This window comes from Amborella trichopoda, chromosome 9, assembly GCF_054954075.1.
Source record: "Amborella trichopoda isolate Santa Cruz 75 chromosome 9, AtrichopodaSantaCruz75HAP2 v2.0, whole genome shotgun sequence".
NCBI lineage: Eukaryota > Viridiplantae > Streptophyta > Magnoliopsida > Amborellales > Amborellaceae > Amborella > Amborella trichopoda.
The window spans coordinates 20,331,419-20,347,060 of NC_142344.1; the positions used below are offsets into that span (position 1 = coordinate 20,331,419).

The 15,642-nt window shown below is 34.7% G+C and overlaps 1 protein-coding gene across 1 annotated transcript; it reads right to left on the reverse strand.

Moving 5' to 3' along the window:
* Positions 1-2,829: 2,829 nt before the first annotated feature.
* On the reverse strand, positions 2,830-14,537 carry LOC18436397 (WAT1-related protein At1g43650). The gene is made up of 6 exons (XM_006846417.4): positions 13,687-14,537; positions 13,461-13,523; positions 12,249-12,624; positions 9,555-9,713; positions 5,289-5,440; positions 2,830-3,133 (listed from the first exon to the last, which is right to left on the reverse strand). The coding sequence occupies exons 1-6, from the start codon at positions 14,061-14,063 to the stop codon at positions 2,935-2,937; spliced, it is 1,326 nt and encodes a 441-aa protein (XP_006846480.3). The 5' UTR covers positions 14,064-14,537; the 3' UTR covers positions 2,830-2,934.
* Positions 14,538-15,642: the final 1,105 nt, after the last annotated feature.

The window sequence follows — 15,642 nt, forward strand, 5'->3', positions numbered from 1 at the left end:
TCGATATGGAAGGCTACAAATTTACCGGGCAAGGTGGAGTGCTTAAAATTTCAAAGGGGGCTCTGGTGATGATGAAGGGAGTCCGAGAAGAAAACTTGCATAAGTTGTTATGGAGCACAATTATAAACAAAAAGGTAAATTTGGTTGTGAAGAACAATAAGTTTGGCAAGGGGCATAAGGTTTGGCAATGGAAGAACTTGATGGTACAAAGCAAGTTCATGACAAAGATAATCGGTGAAACGTAGACCTCTTACGAGAGGATATAAATCTAAAAGTTCTTCATGAATTTATTACAAACCAATGCTCAAAGTTTTAAAGGGGACTCTGATGATGATGAAGGGAGTCCGGGAAGGAAAATTGTATAAATTGTTAAGGAGCACAATTATAAACTAAAAGGTAAATTTGGTTGTAGAAGAACAAGAAGTTTGACAAGGGGCACAAGATATGGCAATGGAAAAACTTGATGGTACAAAGCAAGTTCATAACAAAAATAATTGGCAAGACTTAGAGCTCTTCATGAATTTCTTTCAAACCAATGTTCAAAATTTGGTGAAGAATCACCGATGTGATTTGAGTGTTGCATTTCACTCTAATGTTCATTTTCACAATTGCCATGATTTGTATGAAACTTATCATTTCTCTTGTGTGTATGTTTCTTGATTGACTTGTATTTAGCCTGAGAAGAAAATGTTGGAATGAAATGAAATGGATATTTCATAATTTAAGAAGTATGGGCATGGATTCGCCAAGATTTTCAAGGCTTCGTGAGATATATATATATATATATATATATATATATATATATATATATATATATATATATATATATATATATATATATATAAGATGCTACAAAATGCCTATAGGTAAAAATGAACAGTGATTTCACCTACCATCATCACCATCCAAACTTCATCGCATGGTCACAGTTGTCTGATAGTGTTTTTATTTTCATTTTTTTTTTACTGATCGTAATAATCTAAAATTTGGAGTGTGTATACATCTTAGTGAAAGATATGTAATAAAAATATGAAAAATATAATTCGTAAAATATAAATTGACCAAAATACCCTTATAAATTTTTATAAGCATTTTAGTCAATTTATATTTTACGAATTATTTATTTCATATTTTTATTAGGTTTGTATCACTAAAATGTATATACGTTCCAAATTTTAAGTAATTTGGATTTGTAGAAAAAATATGAAAATGAAAATACTACCAGGTAACTATGATCGTGCGATGAAGTTTGCATGGTGATGAGGGTAGAAGAAATCACTGTTCATTTTGGCCTATGGGAAGATACTACAAAACACCTATGGTGAAAATGAAGAATGATTTCGTCTACCCTCATCACCATCAAAACTTCATCGCAGGGTCATAATTGTCTAGTAGTGTTTCATTTTTTATTTTATTTTTTTGAAAAATCTAAATTACTTAAAATTTGGAGCATGTATACATCTTAGTGAGGCACACCTAATAAAAATATGAAAAAAATAATTCATAAATATAAATTGACCAAAATACCTCTGAAAATTTATGAGGGTATTTTGGTCAATGTATATTTAGAAATTATATTTTTCATATTTTTATTAGGTGGGTCTTACTATGATGTACATACGTTCCAAATTTTAGATCATTCCGATAATTAAAAAAAAAATGAAAATTGAAACACTACCAGACGAAGTTTGGACCATGCGATGAAGTTTGGATGGTGATGAAGGTGGGCAAAATTACTGTTCATTTTGGCCTATAGGCGTTGGGAAGATTTTTTCAATTATTTATATATGTGTGTCTGTGTGTGTGTGTGTGTGTGTGTGTGAGTGCGCGCGCTCGTGTGTTTGTAGGGTGTGGTTTCTATAAGGTTATAACCTTAAATAATCCAATTAAGGCGCACCTCTAAATTTTATCATAACATGTAATTTTGGTGTAAAACATTCTTAGAATTATCTCAAAACCTATTTTCATATCTAATTATAAAATTTTAAACTCCAAATATGATTAAAATCAAGTAGATCTATAAACATATGAAAATCTTGAAAATAGACGGTTTAGATAATGTATTGCTCAAAAAAAAAGTTTTTTTTTCATATTTATATATCTCAAAGTCGAGATGATCAATTAGGAGGTTTTTCAACTTTAAAACAACTTTTTCGGATGGATTTTTTAGGTGCATATTTAATTTTACATTTTAATGTTGCAACCTTTATAAACTTTTTCCATTATGAAATATTATGATGGGAATATATTTCGTCAGTCATGTTACTCATAATTAATTGTTTATTAGATTATGTATAATTTTGTTTCAAATAAGCAATATGTTCGAAAACATTTTAGAGAGAGAGAGGAGAGGGGGGTCTCAAATATTTTACCATCAAATGTTCTACAAAATAAGATTCGAATGGCTAGTTTGTTTTTCATATCATCAAGCTAATTTTTAATAAATTATTTTAATTGGAGAAATACTAATATGTGATTATCAAATTATGAAATGGATGGCTAAATTGTCTAATAATAAATTACCAAAACCTAGTTTACATTTACAGGAGCCAAATAGAGGATTTGTTATGCACTAGGTTCATCCGCAAGCTACCCAAACAACATTGTTCCTAAAACTATATTTTAGAAATACTACAACCTAGTGTTTGATGCATAAGTAGGTTTTGCATATACTAGGTCCCAAATGATCCATAAGAATCCATGGGCTTTTTTCATATTAAAACTCTCTCTCTCTCTCTCATTTTTATAACCGCACTCTTCTAAGACTTCTCATGACTTTTTATCAGATGGTTCGATCCCTTTTATGTGTCAAGAGTTTGAACAGTGAAGTTTGCCTTTTGAACATGCCAAATATTTTCATTTCAATAGTACATCGTCAACACTAAAACTGATTATGTCACCACTCAAATTCACAAAAAAGAAAGAATGCATATCTTAAACAAGTTCTATGTTGGACCCCATTTTGTCATCCAACCCATGCTTTCCATTATCGCAGTCAACCCCCCACTCCTCCTTTTTTGCTTCCTCATCTAACCTGTGTTTCTTATTTTCACACTCTACTCTCCTCTCCTCCTTCTTCTTTGCCCAGAGCATCAAGTATAACCCACCTACCATTAGAAGACCTCCTAGAACGCTGCAATTGCACAAATTGGACAAATAAGATGCTTAATATGTAAAATAAACTACTTAATTTCCTTTAAATTAATACCCTATATTCTAATTTGGTGTCATTCAGGTTCATTTCAGTGATGGACATCCGTACAAAATTTATTTAAAATACCTCTCGTCGTTGTTCAAATACAGAACCCCGAACAAATAAAGGTATTTTAATAATTTTATTTGATTTGAGTGGCTTACTCGGATGATGTAATTACCATTGCTTATTCAGGGTAAAAAATTAATAACTTGTTTTTCATATTAAAGACTTTTTGTTTTTAGAACTGAACAAGGAGGTGTATTTCCATCATTTGACTAAGGCTAAAGTGGGATGAGCCAAATGAGGACTGAATTTGTTATTTTCACACCCAAAAATACTGAAGTTCCTTTTCTCTTTTACAATGGAAGTGCTTAAGCTTGATCTCCAGCCCAGAACATGGAGGGGCAATACAGGCATTCTGCTTGAATTAAGTGGGTCTAGCAAAATAATGGTTATACCCCCTTATCCATGATAGAAACATATAACTCATCTTATTTCTTTGAAAGGCTTTGATCTTGGGATTGTTTATAAAGAGACCATTTATCTTATATATATAGAAGTCACAATCATTTTCACTCTTTAGATTTCAAATTAGATGGCTTGGGGTGAGTCATGAAATTTGAAAAAAAAAATTTGATACTTTGTGTATATTTAATGACACTCTTACAACCACCCATTTTGAAATTTAAGAATGTACCAAAAATAAATGATATCTTTGCAGACAATCCCTTATTTTTAACTCCTAAACATTAACATGGAAAGGTAATGTCATTATTTTACTCAAATTAAGTGGCAAAAGCAAAATTACAGTTCTACCCCGACTTCGCGGTGAGGGACCTAGAACTCATTTTTTTCATTCAAAATCCTCATTATGGGCTCCCATCTCTAATAGGCCACCATTAGACTAGAGTTACTTGAGTGGGGCCAAATTATTGAAATAACACGATTTCAAATCTTCTATGAGGGCAATTTGCCTGATTTTAAACAAAATTTTTGAAAAGACACCTAAATGAAAAAAATATATTATAAATTGACGAGCCTCGAACCAAATTGGCTTATTAGGCCATCTTGACGACTATTTCTGGTAATTTGACCAAAATAGTGAGAACTCCCCCATTGTCATCGTCCTGGCTAGTAAATTTCTCCCATCCTGCTATCTGTGGTACTTTTTAGGAGTAAAATTGTTTGAATGGATTTGGACTTAAGAAGAAAATTTCTTATTTTCAAAGCAGTCTCTAATAACTTTCTTGAACATGATTTCTTTAGGCATCGGGCTGGGGTTTGAGTTGTTAACACTTGACGTTTAGCGATGCTATATCTCAAGTGTGATTCCACTAATGACTACCAAGTGTGATTCCACTAATGACTACCAAAGAGAACCAAAAAAGTCTTTAAAAAGAAAAACACAACAGCGATGCAGCCAAATGACAATCTGAAGCCATTGGAAGCAAAAAACGTTTCAATACTCTCGCTATTTTATTTGCAACCTAGGAAATTTTCATATAAACATAATAAAGCTCTCTTAAATCTTATACTTTCTTAAATGTGAATGGCTGGACCAGGACCAAAAAATAACACACCTGTCAAATAACGGCAAGGCATCCAAATAAAGTATGTACTTTTTTTAAAGAAAGTAGATTGTGGGGAAGGAAACTCCTACCGTAGAAAGTATAAAAATCAAGACGTCATGTTGTGGTACAGACCACTCTAACTACATATGCTTTAAGTCTATTCCTAATAAGGCATATATACATTTGCCCTATAGGCTCTCCATTTATTTTATTTTATTTTATTTATTTATTTTGGGATTGTTTTGAGGGGAGGATGCTTAGCCCCAATAAATAAATGCAGAAATAAATGTGAGAAATTTTACAGGTTGTTCCAAACAATCCACTGGTTGTTTGTTAGGCAGGGAGAACAATCCACTGGTCCTCCACTATCATGTTGCCCATTTATGCCTTAAAAAGTTTTGCTAATATTGGATGGTGAGAGTAATGATCCAAATTAATGTTGTCATGATGTGTAAGTTATATCTCATTTTTAATCATCCAATAGATTAGGATTGGCATGATAATATGAGAGTTATTATTACCTTCCCCAATGGATGAGATCCGGACATATGAAGGGGGAGATGATGGCAGTTATAAGAATTGCCAACGGCGAAAAGAAGGCGATGTACACAGGGCCCTTCTTCTCCGTGCACCACAGCTGTACCCAGTAAGATAGACCTGATACAAAAACTCCCTGCAAATTGCCTCGAGTAAGTATGATGAATGACATTCAGATATAAAAGGTATAATTAAACATAGCTATACATTTCAGTTCAAGGAAAATGAGAAAATCATACGGCCCAAGATGTAAGGGTGGTAATGGGTCCGGTGGCATCGGGCGGATCGACCTAACTAGGTTCCACCAAGACCCAATACTGGGTTGGTTCCAAGTTACTTGGGCCAAGATCCGGAGCCAAGTATTATTTAGTATGTAATTTTTATATTTTAATGCGGGTCAGATCCGACACGGACCAAAACCCGACCCAACCCAACCCAACCCAACCCAATGAGGTATATGTCTGACCCAAACCCAGACCCAACCCTTCGGATCCAAAACATGGACCTAGACCTAAACCCATACTCAGTTCAGGTCGATTCAACCGCCATCCCTACCAAAAGGGGGGAGAGTAGTGCTTTAAGGTGGTTCAGCATCCTTTTTTTGTTTTTTTGTTTTTTTACAATTAAAGGTCGGCTAGAGTACTTTAAGGTGGTTACTTTAGAAAAATCATATCACCCTGGTGGTTTTATGATTTGTTTTCTTTTTCTTTTTTTTTTTATAGCACCCGTTATGGATTTGGAAACCAAGATAGATGAAAGCAGTTTATGTATTATGCGCCAAGAGAAACTTGTCCCTTGACAATTGATACAAATGCCCCTGTTTGTTCTCGATTCAAGATATATAAACCACTCATTTTGGAGGAATTTTACTCTTCTGGGTTGGAAACCTAGAACAACCGCGACAGAAATGAAGACGCACCACTTTGCTAGGTGTATTTTACAGCAATGACAAATAGACAAGGAAAAATGTTTTTGGTGCTCAGGACATATATCACAGCTTGTAGGGCTAAGAATTTACCGGGTTTCGCTATGAAATACGAATTTCATACCTTATTCGGATCCGAGAATAGATTCAAAATTTGGATATGACGGATTGGATCTAGATCCAAATTTTGGATCTAAATAATATTCGGATCGGATTTGGGTACAAGTAGATTCGATTCGGATATGACCTAATTATTAAAATATTATATATATATATATATATATATATAGGAAAAAGATAAGGTGTGCAACCTAGTTTAGATAAGCTAAATGCGCCAACGTCCCAGATTTTGACGATCACAAGTGTCCGGTAGTGTTTGAATTTTAATTTTTTTTTATAAATTCAAATAACTTAAAATTTTAGCCTTGTGTTCATAAAAAATAAATGAATATTTGAAAAATATTAAAAAAATATTTTACATTAAAAAATAACCAAAATACCCCTATAAAATTTCGGGGTATTTTGGTTAATTATGTTTTTGCGGATAATTTTTTTTATATTTTTATTAGGTGTGCCTTAATGAGAAGAACATACGCCTATAATTTCAAGTGATTTGGATTTGTAGAAAAAAAATTAAAATTCAAATACTAGCGTATATCTATGATCGTCAGATCGGCTCAGATTCAATCTGAACCGTTGTTGCATTTAGCTTATCTAAGGTAGGCTGCACACTTTAGCTTTTTCGATATATATATATATATTTATATTTATATATATATATATATATATATATATGATTTTTTGTTATATATTATTTTATGCTATTTTATAAATACAAATAAATTTTTGGATCCAATAAGTTCGGATCTGAAACCAAATCCGATGTATACTTTTTTATCTAGATCCAAATCTGAATATTATGAATCTTTTCACATTTGAATCGGATTTATACTTTTCATATACAAAGCTGGATCCCGACACGATATGACCTATTCTCAACCCTAACTGCAGGGACCTCAAACACCAACACCATCAAATGTGATTGGACAGTTCAAATCACATCCGAAAATCTCATTTCTCAATTTTAGGCATTTATTTGAACTATCCGATATAATATGTGCGAACGTTGACATTTGCACCGTCAAATGTGATTGGACGAACTAGATGCAAAAATCCCCGACCTCAATATCCACTATCAAATTGTATTGGACGGTACATATTGCACGATCCACACTACTTTTAGTAAGCCAAGACCTACATCACAACTTGGTTCAATAATAGATAAAGGAAAATGCTCAAGATCACAAAAAAAAAAAAGGAAAATCCTAAAAGATTTCATATTCCAGCAAAGCATACTATCCACGTATTCCCTTGATTGAAAACCAATACCGAGGTAGTTTTAGGACCCAAAATTTTAGGGATGTAAGCTCTTCAACCTAACGACTAACCTAAAAAAAATAAAAAAAAGTAAATAAATTGTACTTTGCATGTGATTTAATAAAGTAAAGTCTCAAGATTGAAAAAATACATGCTAAGGGTGTGATCTTAAGTGTTGAAAATTTCATAATAGATATGTTTCTTAATATTCATATGGTGATTCAAAAATAAATCCCAAAAATTCAAACCAAAAAATTTCCCAAATAACCCTTTCACCAGAGAGACTAATTGTACATTATGCTCCTCTGTGAACGTAGCATACATTATCAAAGAAAAAGAACAGTATTGTAGGCCATGAGAGCAATTTGCGAGCTCGAACGTTTACCAATCAATATAGAAGGATGGACAAACTTTCAAGTTTAAACTTCCAAAACGAACCTTAACTAATATGAAATTCTCAAGATGACAAATATATCATTTAACATTTACTTACTTTATAATAATGATAAATAAATAGGCAACTAAAGTAATTTTGACCATTCACACCCTTTTATATACATATAGTACAAGGTTTGGGAATATTGTATAAATTTTTTGTATGCAATTTGGATGTTTTTTGTCAAGATTGGCGAGTATTTTAGCCATAATCCCAATTTTTTTATTTTCATTTTTTGGTATTTTTTAAATGCCTCCAACTTAAATCACTTTTTTGAAATCCATTTTTTTATACATTTTCAACTTTATTTGGATATTTTAAGGTTGTTTTTTGCTTCATTTTAGTTTTATTATATTTCTTCGTATTTTTTATTTTTCTAGGGCTTTTGACCCTTGTAATGGACTTGGGCGAGTAACTGTGATTCACCCTTAAAGGAGTTACTCGGTCTTGCCCGAGTCACTTGCCTCAACCAAGGGCCAAGTACCCAGGCCAAGGCAAGCTATAACATTGAAAATGACATCAAAAAGAAAAAAAAACATTTGCTAGAGCACTAGCACCAGAAAACTATGCAATCTAACTTCAAAAATCACCGTGCTGTTGGGTAGTGGCCCCAAAAGCTCTAATGAATCACCTCAAATCCGAAAAGAACTTGCATAACTTTGATTTGGATTTTCATAGATGCTCCATCTCCATTGCAAATAAAAAATCATAACTAAGTCAGACCTTCGAACAGGTAGTGGGTCTAGGGGATAAATCTTGTTTTTAAAATCATGATTGTACTTGGGTGAGGCACCTCTAAGAAGCAACTATCCAACTCTAAAATGTTCTTTTGAAGTTGCGAGCAGCAATATTTGCTGCAAAAGAAAAAATAAAATTCTATAAAAAATGGTTACAACTTGTGTGGTTGGACCAATTTGTTGTATTGGATTGAGCCAACCAAACAAGGTGTATCTCTAAATTTTATCAGAAGATATAATTCCATGTCGGAAACCTTACGATGTTTAAATAACCCATGTTCAAGCCTAATTATGAAATTGAAAATTCTAAAGACGTTGTAAATCGAGTAGATCTATAAACACTTGAAAATCTTAAAAACAGATAGTCTAGATAACTTGTTACAAGATGCATTATTTTTCTGATTTAATTATTTTGGTTTTGGTAATCCATACATCTTGAGGTTGAGATAATCAATTAGAAGGTTTTTCTACTTTGAAATACTCTTTTCTACTATATTTCTGAAGTGCACCTTACTTCCATATTTACATTATAAAGTTGCAATCTTTTATAAATTTGTCCCTTTTAATGTACTTTGTGAATTATATTCCGATAATAGGTCATTTTTATTCTTTAAAACCCGTTTGAAGGTTCTTATCAAGAAACTCAGTTTAGCTAAACCGTCCGTCCTTGGGAATGGATGGTGGATATCTAGGTGTACCATATACATATGTATCTATGGCGTTTGTTGTACTTTCCCCAATTATAAACAACTTAGTAAGAGGGAGAGAGATTTACACAGTATATGATGGAAAGGAGCCCAAGATTCCAATCTAATTTCCATGAACATGGATTCCTGTCAAAGGCCAGGGCCACCACGACTGCCTGAACACTGCTGATGAGGGATTGCAAAGCCGTCAGATGCAGCCTCGCAGGGTACTCCTTAAGAAATTTAGCCTGCAAGAAAAATAACAAATGAAACAAGAGACAGATTCAAGAACTTTGGCCTACAACAAATATGACAAATGAAGAGAAAGAGAGAGAGGTGTTGGTGGTGAAATATGGTTTCGATCATACATCTCAATGGATATCTAGGGGGAGAAGTACGGCAGATCAATCTCTATGTGGAAAGGAATTATGGGCACTAGAACATTGGTGCAGAGTTGTTCGAGATGGGTGTTGTGAAGGAGAACTCTATATCTTTCCGGCATAATAGATGGTTGGGTGATAGTGCGTTAAAATTTCAACTCCCTTAGACTTTTGCTCTGTCGACTAATCAAGGGCCTAAGGTAATGGAGATGAGTGAAGCAGTAGAGGGTAATAGAATGGAGAATTCAGCTTTCCCGCAATATGGTGCCAGGTTTTGTGATCTTTCAGTATGCAGTCTTGTTAAACAATCTTCAAGGATTCCGTATTTCACAATTGATGGAAGACGAATTAGTGTGGGAGGCTGAGAATGATAGTGTGTTTAGCGTCAAGTCTGTCTATGACATTTTGTTTTATGATAGATTGAGATAAAAACGTTTTGTCTATGACATTTTGTTTTATGATAGATTGAGATAACAACGTGTCTTTAAACAATCTTTGGAGTTGGCGATTCCTTTAAAAGTTTGTGTTTTTTTGTGGATCTTATTTCAAGGGAAGACTAATGGTAGACAATCTGATGAACAGGAGCAGGACCATGGCTAATGTGTGTATTCCTTGTAAGGCGGTTGAAAATAGTGGGGGTCATCTTTTTCTTCATTGTTCATTTGCTTACAATATTTGGTATTGGGTGTTTCAGATATTGTGACTTTCAACGGTGTTTCTAGGCTCACATGTTGATATGTTGGATAAGTGGGATTGCTGCAGTTTAACAAAGGTGGGAAGGAAAATATAGAAAATGGCGAAGGCATCCGTCTTAAGAGCTGCGGAAGGAGAGAAATTCCAAGGTTTTTGAAAGGACGAGTTGTGTAGGGGAGGTGTGGTTAAAATAAGGATTCTTCGTAATGTTTGGAGTTGGCTATCTATCAACAAAGAAGGATTTGGGGTATCAGAAGTTGTTGTAATTGTTAATCTTGCAAATTTGATCAAGCAAAGGTTATTAAGATTCGACCCAGGGGTGTTTGGATACTGCCAGTAAACGAAAGTCTCAAGTTGAATTTTGATGGGAGGTCATATGAAAATCCTCTTGGAGGGATTATAAGGGACTCAAATGGTGTAGTAATTTTATGCCATGCAGGACCTTGTAGGATGACTACCACAAATCATGTGGAGATGGAAGAATTGTTATGAGGAATTCACGTTCTGCATCATAGATTTAGATTCAAGCCTTGTATTGTTGAAGGTGATTATCTTAATATCATCAATTGGTATAATAAGGAATTTCGGCCGCCATGGAGCTTGAGAAATAAGTGGATAGAGGTTATGGACATTAGTGGTCAGCTGGAAGTCCCTTTCGAACATGTGCATAGGGAGGCTAACGAAATAGCAGATGACTTAGCGAAAAGAGGGTTTCAGGTGGGAGAGATGTTGATTTATGAAACTTTAACTCTTTGAAAGAAATTTTTATTATCGTAATGTCTTTGACCGAGGGAGTTATTGTCCTGTATGTCCTCACTAGAGCATGCTATATACACCATATTAAAATAAAAGAAGATTAAAAGACAAAAGTTCTTCATTCCTCGAAAATAAATATTCTACATGACAAATTTTTGAGAGATTGGAAACAAAGTTGAAGATGTATGACATTTCTATAAAGAGAGAGAGAGAGTTTCTAATTGTGTTTCAAAATTGGAAAAAGTGTATATAAGGATGCAACCTTATCATGTAGAACTATGGATGCACCTCAAAAATCCATCGAAAAATGTAGTTTTGATGTTGACAAACCCTTTGATTGATCATCTCGACATCGAGATGTATGACCATGAAAAATAAAAAGGTTTTAAGTCTCAGAAATAGTGCATTTTACAGCATATTATCTACACCGTCTATTTTCAAGATTTTCATATGTTTATAGATATACTTGATTTTAACTATTTTTTAAATTTAAAATTTTATAATTAGATATAAAAATAGATTTTGAGATAATCCTATGAACATTTTACATCAAAATTATATACCATGATAAAACTTGAAGGTGCACCTTAACTCTACAGCTACGGATGCATCTGTATGCCAATTGCACCTTTCAAAATTTGCCTACCCTAACTGTGCATATGTGAGATAGGCATAGTTTCTAGTCAGAACCAGGACATGGTCTGATTCCCATAGACTCACCTAATTATATCAGAGAATTAGGCAAGTCTATCACGGACTGGGAGATCTGAATCGCCTAAATAGCCCTATTCTCACTTGTTTTGTTTATAGAATTGTTTCTTGACTGATTCTCATATAAGAGAATCCATCCAATTCACGAATTGGCATCGGATTTATGAAGGCCAATTCACCACGCCGATCTGGTTTTTGAAACACTGTTTACTACGCATAAGTAGCCACAATCTAAAAACAAACCTGCATAACGAGCCATACAGCCCAAGTTGTATATGCAATGAGCATGAGAAAAGAGGCTTTGGTCCATCCCTTCTCTGAAGCCACATGAAGACTAGCACTGTATCCACCACTCTCTTTGTGACCAACATGCCCATCCCAACCAAAAAGCTTCAAAGGAGGGCCCTTGTACAAACAAAGCACAATGGCACCCATTATAGATATCAGAGCCCCTGTAACCTTTGCTTGACCGTACATACCCCTTATATTTACGCTTTCTATCCTCATCAAAATGGCTGTGAAAAGGGTAATCACAGGAATTATGTTCGTTGTTGTGGTTACAAATGTAGCTGAAGTGTAAGGAAGTGCTGCGTAGAACAGATCTTGACTCAAAGTGATCCTGAAATTTCATAACAAATCATTTGTCTCAAAACTAAATTTCAATAACTTCACCAGACTGGCTGTTTCATAACATAATCATTAGCCTAATGATTGAACACTCTGCTGAGTCCTCTCGGACTCGGCTGAGCTATTGGGACTAAACTCCTTTTTAAGCTTAGTACTTGGGTCTAACTCGAGACACTTAAGGCGTATTTGACAAGCGGGAGTTTCTAGAAGTGGGTGTTGAATGTTCCACTTCCACATTTGATATTACATGCGGTAGCCACAAAGTGGAATGGCAGCCACACATTTGATATTACATGCGGAAGCTACAAAGTGGAATGGCAGCCTTCCACAGAGCATTGACATCAAAGTGGGTTCATTTCTGGATGGAAGGGCCTCCTTTCATACTTTGTAGGAGACTCCCTCAGAAAACCAAAAACTCCCGCATATCAAATGTGTCTTTAAAGATACTATAAAAAAAATATGGAATCAAGGTATAAAATTATATATGTAATTTGGATAGTTTTTCATGATTTATGAGTACTTTTTATCAAATGACCGATTTTTATGTTTTCCTATTTTTTAAGATTTTTCTAAAATGTTTCCAACTGTAAATTAGTTTTTTTTTTTATAAATGCACAGTTTTATTTAAGGGTTTTGGTTTCTCTACTCCACTTGGTCAAGACCGTATGGCCGAGTTACTCACCTTGGCCCGGGCCGAGTTAGGCCCGAGGCGAGTGAAAATACATTGCATAAGCCTAAGCGTGATTAAGTCTTGGACTACCTCTAACTGAGCTAATTAGAAGAAAAACATCATATATTTCAATTGGACATCACTTAGAAGAATCATACCCAAATAGAGATAGAAGGAAAATCTTGCAAAAGACTTTGAATGATAAAGGTGGAGCCTCAGTCCTGTAAAGTAAGATAATGAACACGATTGTTAAATATTCTACGACAGGAATCAAATCATAGGCATGAGAGGAAGTAATGTAGGATCACGATTTATTAGTGGTCTATCATCATTTGATCCTTATCTCAAATGTTTGAGGTCAGGTTCGACTATAGAGATAATTACCTTTCGAAATAACAGGCGGGAAGTACCAAGACTACCGCAGCTATGCCTTGTCTGTACACTACAAAAACAAATGGGTTCATCCCATTGTCGAGTGCCGCCTTCGATATGAAGGTCATGCCTGCAAACACAAATTGGATGGACACCATTGCTAGCCATGGTTTGTGATTCTCCATCACTCTCCAACCATTTGACATCTCTCTCCCTCTCAGCTGCAAAGCAGTAGGACTCACTTGTCTAGTACGGCTACCACCACAAACAATGAGTGCATTGCATTGCATTAATAATATATAGGAGGGGGATCTTTCTCTCTCTTTCATCTTAGGAGACATGTTTCGGGTAGAGGGGGATGTCCACTGGGAAAAAGGAGGTGAGAGCATAGCCCACCACACACAATGCACAGCTCAATTGCGTCAAAACATATAGTGAAATAGTTTCTTCCTTTTGCTAAGAGAAAACGTGATGAAAACAAGGGGTCCCTACCCTGGCCCGTCCCGGCCTTCTCCAGTGCTGCCCAGCAAGGCCTAATAGATTCTAGAGACAAAAACAAAAAAAAGAGAACATCTGGCGCTGGCCTAGGCACAACCCAGATCGACCAACCTCGAGGCATATCCGGAGTTTTCCAAGGCTAGACCGACTGGACCGATACAGAAGATGAACCGCCGGCCCCACTGCCATCCCTAGATCAACATTGTAAGGTGATGAGATGAAATTGTGGGATCACTTGCCAATATGTGGCGCAAATTTAATCACGTTGAGAGGGGTTAAACTCAAAAGGAAGATGATGCTTCAATCATGGCATCGTTGAAGCGTTACACTTATCTCCACCACAAAACGCAGTGAAGGCCTGCACCGAAGCGGACGTGACACAGTATAAGTAGTGGCAAGAAAGCAACACGCCCTTGTCTTATGTTCCTTGCTAATCCTCAATACTAGTTATTAGTTAAATCTTCCAAGAAGATATATAATTAAGGGTGCGGCAGTTCCTTGCCCATTTGCTCTTAACAATCAAATTAGAGCCTACTTTCAAATAGTGTCGAGAGGTTTCAATACTGAAAATCTTTGCGGTAGTTTTAAAATATATTTTTATTTTTATTTATAAAGTTTAAAGCTTTAAAAATAGTGACAAATCTATAAAAACTTGAAAATCATGAAAATTGACGATCCAAAAATAGGTTACAAAATACACTATTTCTAAAACTTGAAATCCATTTTTTTCTCATGCCCATACATCTTGATGTTGAGATGATCAATTTGAGGATATTTAAGCATCAAAACAACCTCTTCCAATAAAATTTTTGAAGTACGCTCTAATTTTGTTGTTTAGAGCCTCCTCTCTATATAAACTTTTCCCCGGTGCAAAAAAGGAAAAAGGTAATAAACTTCAATAATAGAGAATCTTTTAGAGGCATCCCCAACCGATTAAACCTCGTTTTCTTAATGCGAGGAACGTAAACTGGCTCACTAGGGATAAAATGTTTCCTAGTGTGTCCCCCACCGTTATACATTAGTCTAAAAAGAGTATCTAAGGGGTTTATGTCAAATTGGATGCTAGTTTTCAAAATACTAGATGAACAACTTAAAATGGTTTTGAGCACACAATAGTAAAAATAAATAAAAAAGGGGAAAATGTTTTTGATAGGCCTACAACCCTTAAAGTAATGTTTACCTGAAATCTCACCGAAAATTGCAGTTCTGGTATAGAAAGACCTTCAAATTGATCATCTCGTCCTTGGCCATATGGTTGTGAAAAAAAAAAAAGGATTTCAAGCCTTTCACAAAAGGATTTCATGCCCCTAAAAAGTGTATATTGTACACACTATCTATATTAGAATTTCAAAATACTGCGGAGAATTGATAAAAAATATATAAGACCTCGTATAAATATAGGCCAGTAATAGTTAAAGATAAATACCAATAGTTATGGATAGAAACCACCTAATCTTATCAAGAGATATA